This window comes from Serinus canaria, chromosome 4 (genome assembly GCF_022539315.1).
Source record: "Serinus canaria isolate serCan28SL12 chromosome 4, serCan2020, whole genome shotgun sequence".
NCBI lineage: Eukaryota > Metazoa > Chordata > Aves > Passeriformes > Fringillidae > Serinus > Serinus canaria.
Window position 1 is genome coordinate 59,908,911 of NC_066317.1, and position 23,228 is coordinate 59,932,138.

Genomic DNA, 23,228 nt, shown 5'->3' on the forward strand with positions numbered 1-23,228 from the left:
TCAGAAATAGATGTGGTAAAAATAAAGTGGGCTAACTGAAGCCTTTTAATCTAATATGACAGTCAGTAAAAATGTTAGAAAATGTTATTAGCATATCACTAATAATTTTGCCATTAACAGGAAGAAACTTGCCTTGGATTTTTGAGCCATTTCTATTTTGGGACTAGAGGAGCTTAGAGGTTTGTGATACTCAGTAATTTATCTTTTTGTCTGCCCCTGTGTATTTGCTGAGCCAGAGTTTAGAAGAGACATAAAAGATTGCAGACATTTAGGGAAGCCTCTTTGTTTTAGGAATTCTTAAACTAAATCTAAACCATCCTCTTGGCAACTCTTAAAAAGCTCCAGTTAAAGAAGATCTGAAACCGGGAGAGCTCCTCACTTATCAGAGTTGGTCTCTTACATTGCTTAGCTTGCTTGGGCTTTCTAGACAAAATGATATTTGCATGTCTGTCAGTTAGCTTCCTTCCTTTATTAGCAACCTTGATGCTAACAAACCCATGAAAATCAGTAGCACTTCTCTTGCGTTTGCATTTCACCTAGAATAGTCACAACAGAATAAGAAATAATTAAGTATTCTGTTCATGCTTTGGACTAGAAGTGTGTTGTTTTGATTGTCCTTTGCATAACCAAACATTGTGGATGGAAGCTGGATCAACCTTTGTTTCTCTTTTTGTACAGTACCTACCTAAGACAATTGGGCTCTGACCTGTGATGCAGTCACCTGACTTTGGACAAAATAAAGACATCATTTTATCTCTTAGGTGACTTAGCTACAGGACTTTGAATACATTAATGGGAGTTATATAATGAAGCTTCTTTTCCAGTTTTGCAAATCTTAGCATTTTCATCCAATCTGCTCCATACTTAGTAGGTATTTTGGAACTCTACTGTCATTAAGTGTGCACCACAGTGAAATAATACCATATAGGTATTGTTTCTACAGCATCCCTTGTCTAGAGATACATTTTATTACTGTGAATTACTGATATGTTAAATATGAAGTATTTATTGGATTGCAGTATTCAGAAAGTATGTATTAATCTTGTTGGTATAAACCCAGCTTCAACAGCCATTGAAGAAGCCAGGCAAAGTGTTTCACTAAGTGACAGAGACAAGAGATGGTGCAAAGATTTCATTGTGTTGCCCACACATCTGTCTTGGTTATGATAATCTCTAAAGAAAGGAAAATGGAGAAGTTACTTTTGGTTCCATTAAATCCTTGACCTCTTAAAAGCCTGCTACTAAGGGATTCAATTAGTGACAAGTATAGTTGTAGGTTGAGTGATTCATCCCCATGCATTCAAGTCTCACAATTCATACATAAGAATTACATCAATTTCTCTCAGCTTTAGCATTCTTTAGGTAAAATATTTAATTAACTTGCCTAAGAATAAAAGGCTTGATTAGTCCTTTTCAGTGACTGATTCATTGGGCTGTGGATTTGTCCATCCACCTTGGTCAGAGTCTTCTGAGCCCTTAATTTCAACTAAATTGGTAAACTGGGTGTGATTGCAAAAATAAATGGCAAGATTTGTGATTGGGCAGACAAGGAGAATTTTATTGGTGGGTTTTGCTAGGTTCCTGTGAAAATCATGGAAAAGATATTCAGACAGTGGGGAAAGATTTGAGCAGAACTTGCAGCTGACCACAAGGTGCAAGGCTGGAAGAAACCAGGCTTCATTAGTTTTGCAACAACTACTCGATTTTCTTTTCCTTTTTTAGTCTCATTATGGGAAGTGTCAGTAACTGACAGATACAGAGAGCTTGACTTTTAGGAATGTGGATGTTACCATCTCTTTGCTGCTGCTCTTGGGAGCCCAACCTGTCAAACACAGTGGTGAATGCAAAATGGATGAGCATGACAAAGTCCAGCCACATTTATTCAGATGAAGTATTAGGTTTTGCATGCCAGTTTTAACATGTAGGGACTTGGGCCCTTCCATCTCTTCCGAATACTTTCAGGTTATTCTACAAACTTTGGGTAATATCCACAGTTATAGAGGAGACAGGCCATGATGTAAGAATCAAAATTATTTTATTCCTAATAATGGGGAAATGACCCCTTCATGGTGGTTGATACACTTGTGATTGGTCAATGTTTTCTTAATAATTCTGCATGGCATTTTTTCTCTTGTTCCTCTTTGGCCAGAGGTGCAAAAGATGGCAGGTGACTGAGTATGGACCTGTTATTCCAACAGGAATCACTTTTTGCTGGTGTCTCTTCTGTGAACTGTTGAATCACTGCCCAGCTTCTGTGTCCCTAAAGAACATGCCCAAACAGCAGTGATTCAAACAAGTGTTGGACCACAGCTGTCGTTGAGACCAGTTTACAAGAGTCAAGAGGGTTTTGGAAAATTAACTTTCTGCTCACTTAAACCCAGGTGGTTTTTGCTTTACAAGAGTAGTGTTTCATAGGGATAAGATACTGTGGGAAACCTAAATGGATGCAAACTTGTCTCACGCTCCTGTTTCATCTTCCTTAGCTCCCTATAGCTTCTCCTTGGCCTTCTGAGCTTTTGATATTGTCTCCAGAATCAAGACATGAGACCAAAAATTAACTTTCTCTTTACACAAGATGTACTTCAGAAATGAATTTTATCCATGCCCCTTCAGGAGTCCCAGAGGCAGCTACTGGTGACCTGGGTCATGTGGTGCTGCCTACCTGAGTTTCTGTCACTGCCTGGGCTCCTGTTGACAGGGTGTTTGGAGCAGAATCTCCATACCTGGCATCAGGAGACTCCTAGATAAGGGGCAATATCTTCTTTTGGTTCAGACACTGTGCTGGAGGAACAAGGGGAAAGGCTGCATGGAGGTTGTTTTGAGATTGTGGGGCTGTGCTTGGAACTCTGAAAGAGGATTTTATTGGGAGCTGCAGAAAAAGCACATGTGATTTTTTAAAAAATACAGGTTTAACTTTTATTCTGCATTTCTTTTGAAATGGAGAGTCACCCTGAATTTGAAACTGCCTTCTAGTTCGAGCTCCTACAATAATAACAGTGAAGGTTACCATAGGTTTCCTAGCACTGAAGGTGTGCAGCTAATACATAGTCATATAGCTTGCTAAAAGTAGTTTTTACACGAATTTGGTATAATCAGGTCACTTTAGGTCACTGTGGTAGTCATCACAGGCCTGTAAATGGTACAGTTAAACCAGTGGATACTATTTTTTCTATTAATCTTCCTAGAAAAGCCTTTGTAATCCTAATTTTCTAGGCCATTAGGGTAAAGGCAGATTACAGCTAAAGCTGGTTTATTAACTTTACTCACCTTGGGTTTAACCAGCTCAGATCTCCTTTGTTGGGTGCCTATACCTGGAGTTATTACTTTTGTCAATGGTCTTCCAAACTTGTTTTCTTACATTTAGGCCTGAGTATCCTTATCTTACTGTGAAGTTAGATTGAGCTTCAGAGTTGGCCCTCAAGTGAGCAGCAGGTTGCACCAGGGCTTTCCCAGAGGTCCCTGCCAACCTCAGTTATTCTGGGTTTCTAACTTGTGCCCTTTTCACAGCATGTGAGGCAAACCGCTTCACGAGTCCCAATTTATTCACAGTTACACAGCACACTGCAGTGAAGCAGCAAGAGCATCCAAACTGTGGTGGCTGAATCTTCTTCTGCCACTTCACCTGTCAGCTGAGTGATGCCACCCTGCATAGGTGCAGTCATTGTCCCTCCTGGCCGTGCCTATGCCAGGAGAGCATTTCTTGGGGCTGCCATGGAACAATCCCAAATTGCAAGTCAAATGTCCCCACAGTGGGCAACAACGGATTAGCAGCTGGCTCTGGACAATGCAGGTGACCAGTCTGGTTCCTCCTACGAGCTGAGGGGCAGGAGAATGGACAGGATCCTTTTCCCCATGGAAGCGCTTGTCTTAATGACAGGAATTGTATTTTTGCACTGGCTTTATTTGCTCCTCAGCTCTCAGCTTCTGACCACAGACCTCTTCTGACTGTTTCACTGCAGCCTCCTGGGACGGACGGCCAAATCAAGGCCGTCCATCCCTCGTGTACAGAGAGGCAGCGGTGGCTGCTTGCCCCGCGCGCCCCTCGGGCTGCAGCGCACTCGCGCCGAGTGTCTGCGTGAATTTTGCTGGGGTCCTCCCGGGAAGCCTCTCCCTGGAGCTTTCGGTGAAAGTTCACAAGCGGCGGGGCTCCGCCAGACCCGTCCCGGCAGCGGCTCCCGCGGGGCGCGAGTGCCCGTGTCCGTGAGTGCCGGAGTCCGCCCGGCGTTTCGGCGCGGACCAGCAGATGGCGGCGCCGCCCCGGCTGGTCGCGCAGCCCCGCGCACGGCGCTGCCGCTGAGCCCCGCTCCGGTTACAGCCCTCCCCCGCCCCCGCCCTCCGCCGCGGTGTCTCCCTCCCTCCCCGCCACCTCCCCGCCTGTCACTACCACGCCGGAGAGCCACCATGGCGCACGGCGGGCCACGCGTGTCCGCCGCTGCCGCTCCGCGCGGGGCTGCCCGGCTGCCGCCGCCGCCGCTGCTGCTGCTGCTGCTGCTGCTGCCGCTACTGGGCGCCGCCGCCGCGCCGCGCTGCGCGGAGCCCTGCGGCCGCCCGCGCCCCGTAGCCCTGACCCGCGGGGCGCGCAGCCCGCCGGAGCCGCGGCGCGGCGGCGGAGCGGCGGCGGGGAACAGCCGCTCCAGGAGAGCATCCTTGGCCGGCCGGGAGCAGGTCTCCCTCATCAGCACCTCCTTCGTGCTGAAAGGGGACGCGTCTCACAACCAGGCGATGGTGCACTGGACGGGCGAGAACAGCAGCGTGAGTACGAGGGACAGTGCGGGCGGGGTTTGGGGTCCCTGCCCTTGCCTTTGCTTTGCTCTTCCAACTTGCGGGTAGCAACCTGCGCTCCGCCGGCCTCGGTGCGGCCGGAGCGCGCTGCTCCCGCCTCCCGCTGGCCGGCCCGGGGCGGGAGAGTCCCCGCGGGCAGCGCTCGGGGTGCTGCGGACGGTGAGGTGCCGCCGGGAGGCGAAGCGCCGCCGTTGTCGGGCCGACCCCGCGTACCACCCTCGCCACTTCCCCAGAAGTTTGGAAAGTTTGCGAGCGCGCATCTTGCAGAGGCGCCGGGTGCGCAGTGTGCGCCGCGCTGCGAGGAGGAGGAGGAGGAGGGCGGCTTAGCTCCGGACCGGCGAGACGGTGTTCGTGTGCGGTCGGGGTGCCCCCGGGTCTGTGCTAGGGTATCCGGGCAAAGGAGAGGCACGGACGAACTGCGGTGCGAGGATTATCTCCTCCAGCTCCGCATGAAGTCCCAGATTAAATTGTCGAGGCTTAATCGATTCACCGCGATTCAGTCATCCCCATGTAATCTCCCCCGCGCCGCGCTCTGCCTCCTCAAGCGCCGGGGACAGAAAAACCCGAAGCAAACGGAAAATGAAATAAAACGTAGCTCTGGGCTTGAGGTGATGCGAACAGCAGGAGTTAGAGAGCGGGACGGCCCCGCCGAGCGCCGCAGCTGCGGAGGGACGTCCCGCAAAGATCCGGAATAGCAGCAGCTCTCCGAGGGGGCTTTTACAGCCACATCGGTGCATAAAAACCTTGCGCTGGGACCAGTGATACTGCATTAGGGCATTAGTGTTCACAACTTTTCACAGTAAAAGCAATGTGTCTTGCCTTTATTATCTGTTTTAGATAGCAACTCTTACGGTGGAGGCCACTAATATTTTTCAAACTAATTTTCAGTTTCAGCTAGTCTTCACTTCTTTATGTATTAATCCATTAATGGTTGTGCATTCGCATGGGCGGTTTCAGGGATTTGCAGCTTCTAATTTATTCTTCATTGAAACATTATATCATAACAGTGGGTGTCACGGGTAAATATTACATAGCACCTTGCACTGTCTGTGTAAGTTCATAGTCAGGAAAACATCGTTGTGAAAGCTTAAGATGAACTTTCTCCTGGAGTATTTTAGTGTTTCTGGAAAACTCACGAGGATTTTAACTACATTCAGCTAAACTCTGATTCTGCTTGAACTTTGTGAATTTAGTATAAAGTTTACTTAAACTTGGCTCAGTTCAGAGTGTGTGTGTTATACTTCCCATAAGTGTGTGGGTTATCATCCTTTCTCTAGGACCTGAAGTTCTGGGTTTTTGCCTGTTTTGCTAGGGAGCCAGCCAGGATGTGGAGCTGCTAAGACTCCACTGATGAGGATGCAGTGATTCCCTGGAGCATGCTGAGCACTTATGTTAATGCTCTTGTATAATCGGGTGTCAGAGTCGAAGTCAGCATCATAAAGCTCGACACTTTCAAAGGCAGTTTTTGATTTGCTCAGGAAGGAAGTGTAAGATGATGGTCATTTTCTGTGAAAAGAACGTGTTGCAAATCAGCAGCATCAGCTATTCTGATTCTGTCCTTCCTCCATTTCTCTGCTATTAGACGGCTGCCATTTTTTGTGGACAGTGCTTGCAGGCTGTTAGGACAGCTTCCTTGAAGCATTCAGTATTAAAAAGTTGGCATAAGTTCATTTTTTGACATAGAAGGCAAGTAACAGTTTTCATGCAAAGCATTCTGCACTCTAAAATGAATACAGTAGAACCTTGCTAATCCACAGTTATGACTAGCGGTCTCGCCTCGCCTCTCTGCAAAGATTTAATAACAGATGCTGCAGTGAGGGCTTGTATTGCTAAAATGTTATTATTTTTTCACAGTATGCTACAGCTCCCTTACAAGAATACTACCATATAGTCTCTTCAAAAGCAAAGATAAATGGCAACTGTCAGAAGAAATGAAAGTGGTTACAGTCTTCGCTGCAACTTAGCTCTTTTTTTTGTTTGCTTAGTTGCTATCTACTAATTCAGTATTGCAGAAGGACACACTCATCATGAATGCCTGCAGACGGACTGTACATTATTTATACATTCAATAAAAAATACTTTTGCAAAGTTCCTTACAAATTATGATGCTTGCTCTGCCTGCCATCAGCTGATTACTGTCAAGCAAGATAGTATTTGAACAAGTGGCTTGTTAATAAAAGACTTTGCTGCCTTAACCCAAATGAAAGCAGCCAGTCTTTGCACTGGATATTTTACAATATGACTGTCAGCATTTTTTTAGCTTCCTTTCTTGTTAGTTAGCTTTGTTTTATTGCATGCTTCTAGAAGAAGGGCTGATTTTAACAAAGGCTTCCAGAAAAAAATGATTTGTAAAGACAGTTCATAGAATATTTTTTCTTTATTATTATTTCTTTTTTAAGGAGTGGAAGAAATACATTAAGCTCAAAGGAAAGAGGATGGCCCCCAGAGGACTGGAGAGAGTTTTGCTGCATGTCTGTATATTATATTCAAACAATTGAAAATAAGCACCTGATCGCAAACATATTTAAAGTAGTCTTGAATGTCTATTTCTTTAAGTAGATATGTATGAATTTATTTATATTACTCTGGGTTTTTGCAGGTAGGAACACTATGATCCAGTGCTTCTCAAACCTGCCACCTTATCCCGTGTTCTTAAATCTGTGCAAGGTTTTCCTTGTCTTGGAAGCACAGGCTTGATTCTCGAAGCTCTGTTCTGTCCCAGGCGCATTGCAGCGATGGGAAGGGCTGTCATTCCTGCAGTGGGGCTTTGGATCAGGCCCTTCGAACCTCAGGAAGCACTCAGCAATCTGAAAGTGTCACCACACACATTTGGCACCTCATTGGAGGTACTCAGCACTTTGTAAACCAAGGAGCTAAACTAGTTTCTTTACCCTTTACAGCTGTGGATGAAAATTTGACAGTGATGAGGTCCAGATGACCACATATCCTCTTAAACACCTCACCTAGTAAAATAAATGAAGAAGAAATATGCAATAGGATTTTTCCTTTGAGCTCCATGATGAAGAGATAAATAACTGTAAAAGCAGAGGGGCAGCTGCATTCCTCAGGGATGTTCACCTGCATGAACAGTTCATTGAAAGTGCTGTCATGGAGTGCTTGCGTGTGGATCAAGGGCAAATACATAAATGTGAGAGGGGCAGAGGTTAGGTTGGTGTGCACATGGAGTTTTAAAAAAATAATTTGCATTGTGTAAATCATCCTGTGCTGCAGTACTAGGAACATAAGATTTTTGGGTGCATGAGATTTCTTGAGAGAAACTAGGGAGGTTATAAATTAAATTGATCCTCTCTCTTTCCTCTTTTCTGTACTGTAGAAGTCTGATGTTTACTTATTACCCTCTTGTAATGCTGTTAGTTTGGTGAGCTAGAGAAATTGTGGCTTTGATGGCAAAGCAGAGGATGTTGTTGCATGGATTGTAAAGTGGGCTTGAATCACTGGGAAGATCAGGGTACAATTCCTTGCTTTGTCAAGAGAGAGCTGTATGAGGAGATAGGCAAATTGCTTCTGGCTTTGTGTCCTCGTTACTTTATTTTGTAGTCTAATAATGATTTACAAATCCTATGAACAAGAAGCATGTCCCCAACCTTTCTTTGCAGCGGGATGTTAAGTCAAAACCATCACTGGTGATGTAGGTCTTGCAAAGCCAGTACTTGTCACAGCAAGAATGTATCTGGTTAGTGAATTCCTGCAATTAGTATTTCTGCTCTCTGTCCCCTCTGCCCACAGAAAGCTGTTGTGTGGTCTTACTTTCAAACAAAGGCTCATGCAAGTGGAACTAATTGTCCTGCCAGTCTTAAAATATCATAAACTGAAGACATGGCAGGTGGGTGGTGCAACAGACCATTTACTGTGGGAAGGGCAAGTAATTGGCATCCATGTAACTGATAAATATCACAGAGAATTGGGACATATATAGGTAGCATGCTAAAAGAATAGCCCTTAGTGTGTTAAGCTAAATATGCGTGTGCGCAGATTTGCTAAAAATATGCAAGCCTTTCTGATTTGGGGGAAAAGTAGTCAACTCATGACAGCTTTTAAAAATCATACTTTTCCTTTGAAGAGACCTTAATCATCCCAGGAGCTTTTTTTTTGGTGCTAGATAAGCAACTTTGTTTGCAAAACGATATTCTTTTTGACTCTCTTGAAGAATTCCCGTTCTGCATTCATACTAGTCAATTAAAAAAAAAAAAAAATCAAAGCCAAAGCAGAAATAGGGGGAGAATGAGACTTGTATTCACAATTGATTTTGATTCAGGGACTGCTCTTCATGCTGTGTGCAGACTGCTAAAGTAATGCGAGCAGGACTTTGGCCAGCTGCTTCCAAGTCTGCAGTTTCATGGTGCGGGTATTTAATTTTTTTGTTTGTTGTCAAAATATTAAGTCCATGCAGGCACTTTTTTGTCCAGTAACTTGATGTCATGATCCCCCATAAAAATGTTTGTTATGGAAAATAAATATAAATATGCACATAATTTTTTTTTTTTGAGTCCTAAAATACAGTGGCTTACCAAAAAGAAAGACTTATTGCATGTCTACAGATATTGCTACACACAAAAACTTTAGCTGATACGGACTTGTTTATATTTGATATACAGTTACTTTGTTTAATTTAGAAACTTATTCTTTTTGATACAGTTTCACCCTTATGATTTATAGAGGCTAGTGATCCCTACATGTATTCTTCTGGCAAATATTTTATTTAATTGGTTTTCTGTTTTGTTCAGTTGCAATCAGTTGTGGGGAAGACTATAAAAAGCATTGAGTTCAACGTTACTGTAGCAGTACCTGTAATGGTAAATGTAGTTATCTATGCAAACATGGGCTAAAGTCCATTTCTGGTAAAGTTCGGGTGGTGTTTCTGCAGAGTAGTCAGACTACATTTTATGAAACAAAAGGGAGCATGAGGTCAAAAATCCTGACAGCTCAGACCTTTGATAAATGGCAGATATATTGCAAAGTGAAAAGTAGATTTCCCATTGGGAGGGTTTTTCTTAAAATTCCTGGAGATGATAGTGTGATTATAAAAACAAACAGAAACCAAACCCAATAATCATATTTGAATGGAACAGCAGAATCCCACATGGAAAGCAGAATGATTATAATCTGATTGAAGTAACTCAGGAGTTTAAAATTTCTTTTTCCTTTTTCTTTTTTATTGGTATAAAGTTTCTGGCTTACTTCATCTATTTGCTTCTACCAGCCTCTGTTTTCCCTCTTTTACCAGCCTTACATCTGGCTGTAAGTCATATTGCTGCCTGCTGAGCTCTATCCACATTTCAGCAAATTTCAACTGCTAAAGAAAAGATAGCACCTCTTCTCATCCCCTAAGTAGACACTTAAAATTGATATAAACTTTGATTAGTTAATGTGTATTTCAAACATGCTTCCACATCCTCCTCCATGAACCTTCAGCCATACCTGGTTTTACCTGGTTTGCTGGTTTGACTGGCATTTCCTGGCTTGCTTAGGAACAAGCTATTATAGCAAAACTACTGTGCTGCCACTGGGACAGGCTCAGTTTAAATCTAAGAGGGAAAATTGGCAATGTACATTCTACAGAGAGACCAGATTGAAATCCTCCCTGTGATACTGCTGATGTATTACACGTGCATGATAAACAAAGCAATCATAAGGGATGTGTTTAGGCTGGGGATAGCAGTTCACATATCCCTGTGGGAACATAACGAGTTCTTCCCAAGCTGATGGTCTGAGAAATCTACTGATATACATCTCTGGAGAAAGAATTGAGGACATCCCTTTTGACTTTATTAAAATTCAATAAGAGTAGAAGATCCTTTTTTAAAGAATGGAAAGGGGAAATTATGAGCTTTTCATAAAAACAGTAATTGTTCTGCTAAAATGGCAAGCTCTGTAAGGTATGGACCACCTTATGAATTTAAAACATGAAACTGCCCAGGTTATAGAAGCTTTTATGCCATGTCCTTTGCCTGTCCAAATATAATATTTTATGGTTGTGTCAGTTAAGACCAAAGGTTGTTCACATAAAGGAGAGAGAATTGGCAGTACAATGAAGTGGGATCCTTCTGTTGTTCTGAAAACTCAACTTCATTTATGCAAAAGCAGAAAGTATAGGTTGAAACTATTCTGCAGTGTATGACTTCTTGCTGTAGCTCAGAATGAAACTAGATAACCTGCAACGTCTTCAGAATTTTTATTCTCAAAGTCTCACATTCTGTACCAAACATTCCCATCCCCAACCCCCTGTCCCAGTAATAATAATTTAAAACTCTAACAAATCACCAATGACAAAAGCACTTTTAAAGAAATAATATGTAGGATCCTTTGCTGTGCTTTACTTCTGTAGGAAGGAGAAAATTCTCCACTGCAAGGGTGTTGAGACACTGTAAAGAGTTGCCTGGAGGAGCTGTGGATGTTCCACTCCTGGAGCTGTCCAAGGCCTGGATGGATGGGGCTTTGAGATACCTGATCTGGGGGAAGGTTTCCTGCCTCTGACAAGGGGGTTGGAACGAGATGAACTTTATGGTCCCTTCCAGACAAAACCATTTTGATTCTATGATTCAGCCATCAAGTCTAAGCTTGGACTTCTGCAGTAGGAAGGAGGTGGGGATGGTCTCTGGATTGACTCCTGACAATGTTAACATGCTTGAGAAAGCTGGGTACATCTGCTGGACTTGCTGACTTTAGTGTGATGAGTAGAGAAGTGCTGGGCTAACGAATCTTACTGGGTGTCACCAGCCCTGGGTGAGGCTGTTGTGGAAAGAGGGGAGAAGCTGAGGTGCTGCTGCCTTGCAGGACTGAGAGCCCTGGCAGAGCTGGTGATGCTCTCTGCAGCCCCATCACCACTTCTGTGAGCTCTAAGCAAGAATTGAGGTGCAGCTGATGCCTGGGGTAAATTTAAGGCTTGGCCAGACACAGAGCATGAGGTTCCAACAGCTGTTGGATTAAATTGAAGCTGAGTAGTAGTGCTAAAGAACTTCTGCCAGTTACCTCACCAGTATCTTCTGAAATACCACTTCCTTACATAGGTGATTTTGCAGTTTCCTACCTGCAAGGTGAGAATAATAGAACTTCTCCATCTCTTAGGATGGCTTTTGCCTTAAAATCAACTTTGCACTTTGATATTAAAGTTATGGTTATAACCTTAACACTAAAAAGAGGCAGGACTATCACAACTATGATTTCTTTGTTCCTCTGACAGTACAGCCCAGGAATTAGAGAAGAAAGGACTTTCACAAGTTATGCAAACTTGTCTGCTTGTTCTGATGTTTGTTTTGATCAGGGCTCCTTTTAATGTGTAGTCCAGGTTAATTTAAATGCCTAGACTCTGGCACTTCAAGATCATTGAACAGTCTTAAGATTCTGTGACTAAAAACAGTATCAGTGAAACTTAACCTGTATTTAATATGATTTTTCTGCCTTTGTTTGGCAGTTTATTCAAACAACTATGTTTCTTTCTCAGTCTTCATACTTTTTCTGCTCTTGTAGACTAATAATAGACTCTGTAGACTCTGAATAACATTTTTTTTACCTTTTAAGTTTTCTTTTGTAGCTTACTTTTGCTAGCTCTTTAATTGCACCATCTGGATAGGACAGTACCTAGATATAATAGTACCTATTGTGTATCTGACAGGCACATTTTTAGAAATGTTCTTGTACACAGAGATTTTTGTTAATTTCTGGCATCCTTCTAATCATCATCATGATTATCTGTTTTCCTAAAAAGAAAATCACAGAACAGTAAATAGTTTTGTGGTTATTTTTTTTAAGGGAAGTCATAAAAACACTTAATTTGTTCATTAGCAAAAAAAGCTGTTTTTTGTGCTTTTTGTGCAATAACATTATTAAATTTTTGTTCTAATAGATGAACTAGATGTATTTAATTTTTTTTCCCCATTCACTTTATGAACTTTGTTTCTTTGTCACTGGAGGCACGGTAAAGCTGCATGAGTGTTGCAGCATTGTATTTGGGAGCACCAACCCCTGTGATGTGTCCTTGCTCCTGTGGAGCAGCAGGCCCCATGTTTACTGGCCAGTGTGTTAAGTTTTAGCAGATGGCAAGCTACACTCTGTGAAAACACCTTTTTTTTTATCACAGTCACTGTCTATGGTTTGGTCCCTGGACTGAAAGTGCCCTGGGAAAGAGCAATCTTCCCTCTGCATCTGTATGAGCAAGATGTGTTCTGGGGTTCTGCTCTGAGTTGGTAACATGTAGGTGCTGTGTAATCCCAATAAATGATGATGATGATGATTGAGAATCAAGCTGTTCCACCTGTAAATTTTACCAATGTGCAGCTTGGCCTCCTTAACTCAGCTATGGTGGAGAAATGTTGCTTTTCTCAGGTGGTGAAGAAGAGCCTGTTTATGATTAATGCATTCCCCTGCTTCCCTCCACCAACAAATGTCACTGTAAGACAGGTGCCCAAGGGAATGGAGCTGGAGGCTGAGAGGAGTATGTTGGAATCACTCTTTGAGCTTTCAGCACTGTTTCACAGTGGTAAATGTGACTGATTCTGAAGAAATTGTTGTTTCTTCATTGAAAACACAATTGTATCAGTGGTAGTAGGGGTAGTAGGTTGCCATAAAATCCTCAAGGGGTGCAATAAGGTATTTTTCCTGTGTTTGCTAGCAGAAAGATACCTTGTAACTTGGTCTTTTCAGAGGATTGGAACTGTTTGTGACTGACACATCTAAATCTGCAGCAACACTCATTAAGTCTTGCCTTTTATGGAGAGCAGAACACTTCTCTCAGCTCTTGTTTTATGCTCCCAGCAATTGTTTTGGGTGTTCAGCCAAAGGAGACAACAGTGTTAACATAGTAGAAATAAGAGTATAACCCTGAGGGAACTCGTGAGCCCCTTTAGTATGGGCAGCTCTATTCTATGCATGACTTTTGAAGGGCTCCATGGGTGAGATCTAAAACCAGAAATAAACCAAACAAAAGCAGCATGGGCCAGGAACAGGTGGATTAGTGGATTTCATTCTCAGTGCAGAGATCTTTACTTCCATTACCACCACCAGTGGATGGGGGTCCAAATGGATGTCATGCACATATGCAGTGCTCTAACAATCAGACTGGTACAGAGCTCAAGAGGTGATTTCTGGGGAGATTTGTGGCAGCAAATGCCTGGAGATTCCCACAGACCTGGCTGGTGATGCTAGAGCACATTGGACTGCTGGAGCAGTTGGATGTCATAGAAAGACTGATGCTCTCATGCCCACCTCACCTCAGCCTGCAGTGATTTTCCCAGTGGAAAAGGAAGTCAGAATCAGATTATTAAGATCTGCTATGCATGTGTGTGTTTGTAGTTACAGGCTCTAATCTGGATGATTTTTAACTAAAGAAACCCCAATATCCTACTCCATAGCAGGTTGGAATCAATAAACTTCTATCTGTAAGTTGCCAGCTGGTTTTGAGAGGGCTCCCTCTCTTTCTGAGCACTTTGTGGGGCCCTGTTGAGAGCAGTGAGGGTTCACATTAGATGTGGCTGCCATGCACTGCTCTGCACATGTGCTAAGTGAACTTTATTCCTTCTGGCCTCTCATTTCACTCTTGTAAGCTGCATTCGTTTAATTGCTGTGCATAGGGCTTTGGAATCTTCAGTATTTTAAGAAGTTAGAGCATAGAAAAAGCTTTCTTCTCCTAAGCACAGATGCCTCCTTAGAGGCAGTAGGACTTCATCAAAGTTGCAGCTTTTGATGTAAAAGGCATTTCTTATTTTGCTAATTTATTTGGCTTTTAATCAGTGGTTTCCTGTGTTTCCCTGTCTGTTACCCAACCACAAAATGGCTAGTATGTGGAAAGGTCTCAGCTGCCTTGAGAACAGTCTTGAAACATGTTCTTTGCCCTGAGTGAGAAGTACAAGATGAACAGAAAGTATGCAAAACATTTATGCTGAGAGCTGTGTCCTGAGCACCAGTGACAGATTACAGGGGACTGACAGTGAACTCTCTGGTTGCCCTGAACTGTATTGGTCCTTGGGGTAAAAAATGGGGAAGCTGTTACTATTAGTGGTTCTGAGCTTTTCTTTCTTCCTGGGTGAGGGAGGCCAATGCTGGTGGAGTCAGCTGAGATCTGATCCCCTTCTTTTTGTAGTTTCCCAGCCTGATAGGAAAAACAAACATGAAAGAATCTAGAGTTTCTTCTTTCCTCTCTTGTGTGTGACATCCATCAAGGTGCTGCTGACCACATGCTAGAGAGAACAGGATGTGTGGATAGAGCAAAAGTGTCCATATTTTTTAAGCAAGCAGCCCACTTTCAATGTACTAAATTTCTCTCAGGTCACAGATACTATTATTTAACACTGTCAGAAACCACTGTAAAGAAGAGAAGCAAAAAAAAATGTTGCATGTCAGCTAAACAGCATTTTTGTAGCTCTGTGAAACCCACTTTCTGATTCACTGATTAAGTTGTTGGTTCCTGTCAGCTTCTGTGAAGTAAGATGCAGAAGGAACACATTCCCTGCATATAGGCTGAATCAGGCACCTTTGCTTAAAAATTATAGGATGTAGCTCAGTGAACACGTTTTCAGTTCTTAATGAAATACATGTTTTCATCTTCCTGCAGCATCTCTCAAGGGCTACTGGGCAGAGCACTGAGGGCTACTAACAAGATCTTCTTTTCCTTCCTTCCTTCCTTCCTTCCTTCCTTCCTTCCTTCCTTCCTTCCTTCCTTCCTTCCTTCCTTCCTTCCTTCCTTCCTTCCTCCTTCCTTCCTTCCTTCCTTCCTTCCTTCCTTTCCTCTTCCTTCCTTCCTCCTTCCTTCCTTCCCTTCCTTCCTTCCTTCCTTCCTTCCTTCCTTCCTTCCTTCCTTCCTTCCTTCCTTCCTTCCTTCCTCCTTCCTTCCTTCCTTCCTTCCTTCCTTCCTTCCTTCCTTCCTTCCTTCCTTCACTTCACTTCCTTCCACCACTTCCTTCCACCACTTCCTTCCTTCTTCCTACCACTTCCGCCACTTCCTTCCACCACTTCCTTCCTTCTGCCACTTCCTTCCTTCCGCCACTTCCTTCCTTCTCTTCCTTCTCTTCCTTCCTTACTTCTCTTCCAACTGCTTTAAACCAGATGGTTTTTTAATAAATTTGGCTTCATTTAGAAGGCTTTGAGCCTTTTAATAATCTCATTGCTCCTGGAAAACCCTATGAGAGAATTTTTAAAATTTATTATATAAGCACCTCGTGCCCTCTGTTCCATTTCTTGATTTAAAAACCCTTGGTAGGGAGATGACTGATATCAGATAACCATATATAATCCATATGAGAACTGGGTTGTTAGCTGGTAAATTATCAATATAATTTTTTTTTGTAGTTTAGTTAACTGCAGAAAGGCACTTCTTAAACTGATATGAACTGCTACAACATAAGAATTGAATAAAAGACAAGTTTCTTCGTCAGTGGGGGGACTTGGTTTAGTTTGATCAGTCTGCAAGCAATAGGAATGTTCAGGGTGCTTTTGTGTGTGTTGCTGAGGCAAGAGATGCTTTATGAACACTAGAGCTGCATGAAAAGAAGTGCCTCCACTTCCTGTTTGAGTCAATGTCCATCTGTTGGGAGGGATTACATCTTGGCTCTAATGTTCCTAACTGTGAAGAGACTGTTCCTGAAGATGGGAATGTAAAGCTACAGAGGGATGTAATTTTTATCCTGTTTGCAGAAACTGCCAGCAAGTCTGGTTATTGCATTGCTGTACTTTGTGAAGTACATCAAGGCTTCCCTGAGGGAGCAGAGCTCAGCCCAGTGTGATGTTTCACAGGGGTTGGTGGCTCAGAAGTTGAGCCCATTGAGATGAGAGCACTGAAATTCCCATTTAGGCATAGACTGTGCCAGGGAATAATATGAAGAGTTCATAGTCTTTGATCCACAGTCTGTTGTATGTGGATTTTGCACAAAATGGGCAAGCTTTTTATTTTTTGTAGCCACTAAATAGACTTGTATTCATTAAGTGAACCTAATTGTCACAGTCACTATCAGTGAGTCTGAAACTTTGCTCCCCTTCAGGCAAGTTCTGCAGCTGTCCTTTGTTTCTGTTACTTCCTCATCTGTTTTTTTTTTTTTTTTTTTAATGTCTCCTTCCTCCTTCCTTTGTCTCTGTGTGTCTTCTCTGTTATTCTCCCTTCATTCCCTTCTCAGTATTAAATCACCTTTCTCACCCCTGAGGGCCTGAATAGCATCACTTTCCCCATTCCATCTGAAAAAAAAAGATCTTGAAGGACATGGTTAGCTATGACACTGACATGTCATCAGTTTGGGAGTTGTCTTCCCTATGAAAATAGATGTTCACACTTGGTCACATGTTGTGTTAGAATTGGACACACTGCATGGCATTGCTTAAGGAAATCTTGTGTTCATGGCAGGACCTGTAGCTCTAGAGCACAGCAATAGCAGATTGTTTAAAAAACAATGTTTCCCAAAATACATCATCTTACTTGAAACTGGCCTGGGAGTGGTATATTTCACCTAATGCCCCAAACTGAAAGCAGTGAAGGGATCCCTTAAACTTACCTAGGGTTAGTTTTGGACTGGGGACATACTGCTTCTGTGTTAAGCTTCCAGGTGAGTTTAAATAATCATAATTAGAAATGAAATACTCGAAATTCTATTTCCAGTTCTGTGATCTGCAAATGCCATCTAATAAGAATTTGAAATGACTTGGTTGATCATCCAGGTGTAATTGAAAAATAATCATAATCTATTCAGTGTTAGATTTAATATATAAAAGAGGTACTGTGAGCAAAACACAGCTTCTGAAATGTCAGAAATGCTGTGGATTTTATTGTCTGGGTTAAGTTCAAATATTAGTGCATGTCATTCTCATACTTGGGTGATGTCATTCTGAGGTGGGACTTTGCCAAGTATGCCTCATTATTATTTTTTGCAGCTGATAGGCAATGAATTCTTTTTCCTTTAAATGAAATTAAATATTTACAAGCTGTTACTTATTGCAGGAATTTAAATTAAGGAAGCTTCTTTTGGAAACAAACACAATTTGAGGAAAGCAGGGACAGCAAATGAGTTTGAAGCTGTCACAAGAGGCAACTTTGAATCTCATATAGCCAAGCTGTCACTTCATCAGAGCCCTCAAAACATGGGAGTCAAAAGCAGAAACATGTAAGGTCTTAGTTTCTGGCATAGCTGATTTCTCTGATGCAAGTGCACTTGCTGTGTAGTCACTGAGATTCATGGACTGAAAGAAGATGAACAGAGTTAGAGTGCTTTTATCTAACATGAAATTGATACTGTCTTATGGGAATGACTTCTAAGAAGAACATGAGAATGTCTGTACTCGGCTAGACCTGTGGATATTTAGACTCAGATGAAAATTTTGTGATCCTTCACCAGACAGCTTTTCTGGCCAACAGCACTGTGTGGCTCAGAGGTAACTGTAAAAGCTTCTCAAGCTTTTACAAGGTGCAAGAAGCACCTTGTTTGTAAGCATGAAATGAGAGGGAAGATGAGCTCATGTACTTGATAGTACTGGATTTCTATTCTCCTTTCCATAAATATAAATGAGTTAAAATTTTGGGTTATATTCTCTGAGTAATTTAGATTTTGTGGATTTGTCTTTACATTTTAGAATTTTAAAACCCTTTATTGATTCTCATTGATTTAAATAGTATTTAAATTCAGAAAAATTATATGAAGTAACAAGTAGATCTATCAACACAATGTACAAATGATGTATTTTTTTCTATTGTAAGTTTCTCACCAATTTGGGTAATTTAAGGAGTGTTATTTATCTTGAGTGAATGTTGTTTCTGGAAAGAAAGATGCATGGCAAAAGCAGTTTTAGATGTCTTTTTGTTTCTATGGAATTTATTAAAGCATCCTTTTAGATCAGTGGATGATGGTGCTGTCACATGCAAAAAAGTACAAAGTATCCCACATGTTTTCCTTGGTTATTTGAAGCTGAATAACTGTTCATTAAATGGACAACCTCTTCTAAGCCAGGATTAATTTTAAATTCAAGCCATTATTTCTTTGGTAAATAACCAATACTTTGTATGTTCTTATCAACAAGTGAGTCTCATTTTTAATTTATGGAAGCTTACCTGAGAGTGTTCAAATGTCTCATCCTTTCCATGTATGAAAATATGCCTTTGATGTCTCAGCATTTGATTTTAAAACAGCTGATCTTCTGGTGTGCTGTATAATAAAGTTGTTTTGATACATACAAGAAATTCTGCTTGTTTGTTCCAAGTTTGCATGGCACAGTTAAGCTAGGTTTTTGTTCTGTAAGAATTGGTGATTCTTTTGAAATGGAAATCAGTCCTTTTCTCTTAAGTTGCTTAAAAGGTTTATTAAACAGGCATGATCAAGTTTCTTAGATTTTAAGAAGTGCTGAAGGTGAATTTTGAAAATTTTGCTCATTATTATTTACAAATAGCTCGTCATTTTTAGAGATTACTAGTGCTCTCTTTCAATTTTAAAAATTGTTTTGAAGGACATAAATTCAATTAAATAACATTCAATTACAGTGTTCTATCTATAGACTCTCTGGGAACCTAGGCTGTGATTGTATTTCTCAGCAATGTATGAAGCATCACCGTTTCATTGACTTAAATTTCATCCACTATGGAAGAATCCCTGGCTTTAATTTGTCTTACAGGTAATGGAATGTTAGCAGTAATGGGAAGAAAGAGGTGCAAGAGCCTATAAAATGGACAAAAGTAAACAGAAACAGAAACAAGTAATAACCCAAGAATTGTATTTTAATTGTTGAATTCCACATTGTTCTTTCTTACTGTTTTTCCTCTTCATTTTATTTTCTCTAAAATTCTATATTATTGCATTTATCTAGAAGAAACAAACCTCTTAGCACGAGATGAGGGTTGCTGGTTTTTGCTTTTCTTTGTCTTCTTACTCTCTCTTACTCCCCTACCTTCCTTTCTATGGATTGGTTAATTTAATCTTTCTAGCTGCTGCATGTTCACCATCACTAGGGTCAGCATGTTACATATGGAAGACACATCAGCTGAAGGAAACTAATATCCCAATCAACTTACTACCAGTGCAGATGGAAGGAAACCAGCTGGCATCAGTGAATTGATTTCTGCATCAATCTCCTTGCTCAGGCAATCAATTCAGCAGAGAGAAACGAGACCTGAGTCCTCAGCACTTCCCTGCAGCAGAAGGCTCCCTGTAGTGGAGTTTCATTGTCCTGGGCTCTCTGCTGCACTCACTGAGCTGTGAAAGCAGGGCTTCTCCATATGGTGTCACTGAGCCCAAAGGCTGTGCAAGGCCACAGCAGCTTCAGTGTGTTTTGGGTCAGATCCTTGGGCTAATGCTGCAACCACAGTAGTCACCCTGCTAGTTAACAGCTATTTAAGCTCCTAAAGCATTGGGTGGCTCTCATCTCTCTTTGCTAACAGCATGAGGCTCATCCTGACAATAAAAGCAGCACCACCTCTATTTGTAATTTTTTGTAGTTTCTGAATCACATGCTAATAATTCTGAGGAATGACACAGAAGTAGGCATCATTATTATATCTACATGGGGAAAAAATGGTTTTTTTCTTTAACTTTTTTTTTTGTTGAAGGAACAGTGATGCAGCAAACCAAGTCTGTTCAGTAGTAAAAATTTTCAGGGCATTATAGTGTGTAACTTAGGTAATTGCTTAAATAGTTAAGTTAAAGAGAAAATAATTAGAAGGCTAATTTGGATTCATCCTTCCCTATTACCACTTAAAGATGTTGACTATAGAGTTCTGTTACTGCTTCATTTAGCTTGACTATTGCAATGAACTAACTCCTTGCATGTCAGGCTGTCCTTGTTCAGAGGGGAGCTGTTGCAGGATCAAAGCATGTGGCACTTGTGGCATTCCTGGTACCACAGAATTGGGAGCAAATAGGCTGACATTGGTTTACACAAGGGAACAGACTTGCCCTGCTTTGGTCCCAAAGGTGTCATTGATTCTATTTACAGTACATGGTCAAATATTTGTCCATGGTATCAGAGAGGTTAACAAAAGGTTGTTGTAGGGCCGTGTTTGTCACAAATAGTGACAATAGGACAGTATAATGTCAGCATATTGTGGTGAAAATGTCATCATTTTGTGATGTGACAACTTGTCCCCAAGGACAGACTCTTTAAGAAATCCTAACAGATGCTGGAAAAATGAGTAAGTTTAGATTGATTTTATTTGTGTCATATTCAGGAACAATCAGAAGTTTAGAAAGCAAAGCTTGCAGCAATTTGTATCACTTTTCATTCTTGAAGGGTCTTTGCTAATGTCACAAACTTTGGTCAATATATACGTGATGCTTCCTTAGCAGGCAAATCTGTTGATCCATTGTGCTTCAAGGCAGCTCCAGAGATGACAATTTTTCAGTAATAAATATGTTTAATTGGACTGTTCTCCATTTATAGCAGACTAGATTTTCCTATTTTAACCACAAAATAGTAAGAGAATTTGGACAGTTTCTAATCTGTCAAAATTTAAGTGCAACAGGAAGTAAGATAATTTTGTTTGTATTTGTTCTGTCCTTCATTCAAACCTTGTTAGAGGCAACTGTGAGGCATACTAAGCAGTGCTGCTTATACTTTATCTTCAAGGCAAATTCAGCTGGGATGGCTATGCTGTGTTAACACAACTAAACCCAACCACATGTAATATTTGATATTGCAGTATATTCCTGGGTCCCTCCTGTGTATGCGTGACACATACTGTGAGAAACTGGAGGAGAAAATGTTCAGTAGTTTCCAGAAGACATTTTAAATGAAATTAACACATACAACTTACACTGAAATCAGGGCCTTTGGGAATGCTGACTGGGTTTCTTAAATATGAAGGAGATAATTCTGGTGAGAATGGAGGGCTGCAGCTTTTTCTGTGGAAATAGTAGATTTCCTATTGTGTAGAAATAGACTAGGTGGAAAATTTGTTTGTTCAAGCAAAAAATAATTGAATCATACATTTGCTCTTTAGGTGAGGTATTTCTGGATTAAGTAATGAAATGTAGTCTTAGACAGGCCTAGTCATTCTTCAGGGTGGTGGCAGCATGCAAGGCTGATTCTGTCAAACGTGGGTCAGAAAAGCAACATGTAACAGCACTAGCAGGCTGTATCTTGGCTCCTCTTGCTGAACAATTTGTGCTCATTCTAAACTGGACTTCAGGTCTTGTATGAAACTACCTCCCCATGGGTCCTTGCATGAAACTACCTTCCCATGGGTCCTGCTTCCATCTTGGAGGGGGCATGGCTGGGACACAGAGGTTATTCTATATCACCTCTTGTCATTGCTGGGGTGGGGGAAAGGGAATCCCTTCTGGGGAGAAAAGATTCCTTCTGTTCAAGAAACATAGTGGAGGGATCCGCCTGATATTGTCTATTATTGAGAGTTTTTATGTGTGAATAATTTATTTTCTTATACCTTTTGTTATTAATATAGTTGCTGTTATTATTATTTTTATTTTTTTTTCTCATTGCTATTTCCAGCAAATTGTTCTTACCTCAATGCCTGCCTCCATTTGGAGGGGGGAGGGGCATGTGGTTTTAGAGGAGTACTAAAATGGAGAACACCATTCCTAAACCACAACAGTCTTATTTGGCAACAAAAAGGATTGTCATGGTTTCACCTCAGCTGGCAACCAGCCCCCACACAGCCCTCACTCACCCACCAGTGGGACTGGGGGAGAATTGGAAGGGTAAAAGATAAAAACCTGGTGGGTTGAAGATAAAGACAGTTTGATAGGGAAAGCAAGATCCGCACACCCACACAAAGAAAACAAAATAATTAATCCCCTGCTTCCCATGTGCAGGCAGGTGTTCAGCTACCTCCAGGACAGCAGGACCTACCATGGTAACAGTGACTTGTGAAGACAAATGCCACCACTCCAAATATCCTACCCCTTCCTCCTTCTTCACCTCATTTTATATACTGAGCATGATGTCACATGGTGTGCATCATCCCATTTGTCAGTTTGGGTCACCTGTCCTGGCTGTGTCTCCTCCCAGCCTCCCATTCACCAACTTCCCTGCCGGAGTGGAGGGTGAAAAAGCAGAGAAGACCTTTGCTCTGTGTAAGCTCTGCTCAGCAATAACAAAAACATCTCTATGTTATCAACCCTGTGTTCAGCACAAATCCAAAACACAGCCCCACACCTGCCACTGGGAAGAAAATTACCCCAGCCAAAACCAGCACACACTAGATATGGAAGATCTGTTGAAATTTGTGCTTTCCAAGTCTGCATATGCTCAACTTTCTTTTCACACAGAAACACATTTTATGTAAAGCACTTACTCTGCCTATATAGTTCGTAGATTTAAAGTTTGAGCTGCTGTTCTTTGAAAACACAGATTGATGTAAGTAAAACATAGTATATTCTCTTAAGTGAGGCTGGGATGGGCAGTCCTTGGACAACTCCTCCCCAGGAGCTGGGGAAGCCTGTCCACTCATGTTTAGCTTTAACTTTGATGCTATTATCAAGAGAACTGTGCTCCTGTGAACTTTCTTG

At 41.7% G+C, this 23,228-nt stretch overlaps 1 protein-coding gene across 1 annotated transcript in view; it reads left to right on the plus strand.

Moving 5' to 3' along the window:
- The first annotated feature begins 4,660 nt into the window (after positions 1-4,660).
- The window catches only part of SORCS2 (sortilin related VPS10 domain containing receptor 2), a 536,027-nt gene continuing 517,459 nt past the window's right edge, over positions 4,661-23,228 (plus strand). Inside the window, exon 1 of the mRNA XM_030239088.2 lies at positions 4,661-4,752. Within this exon, the coding sequence (XP_030094948.1) occupies positions 4,723-4,752 (30 nt within the window). The 5' untranslated portion in view covers positions 4,661-4,722. The remainder of the gene's footprint in view (positions 4,753-23,228) is intronic.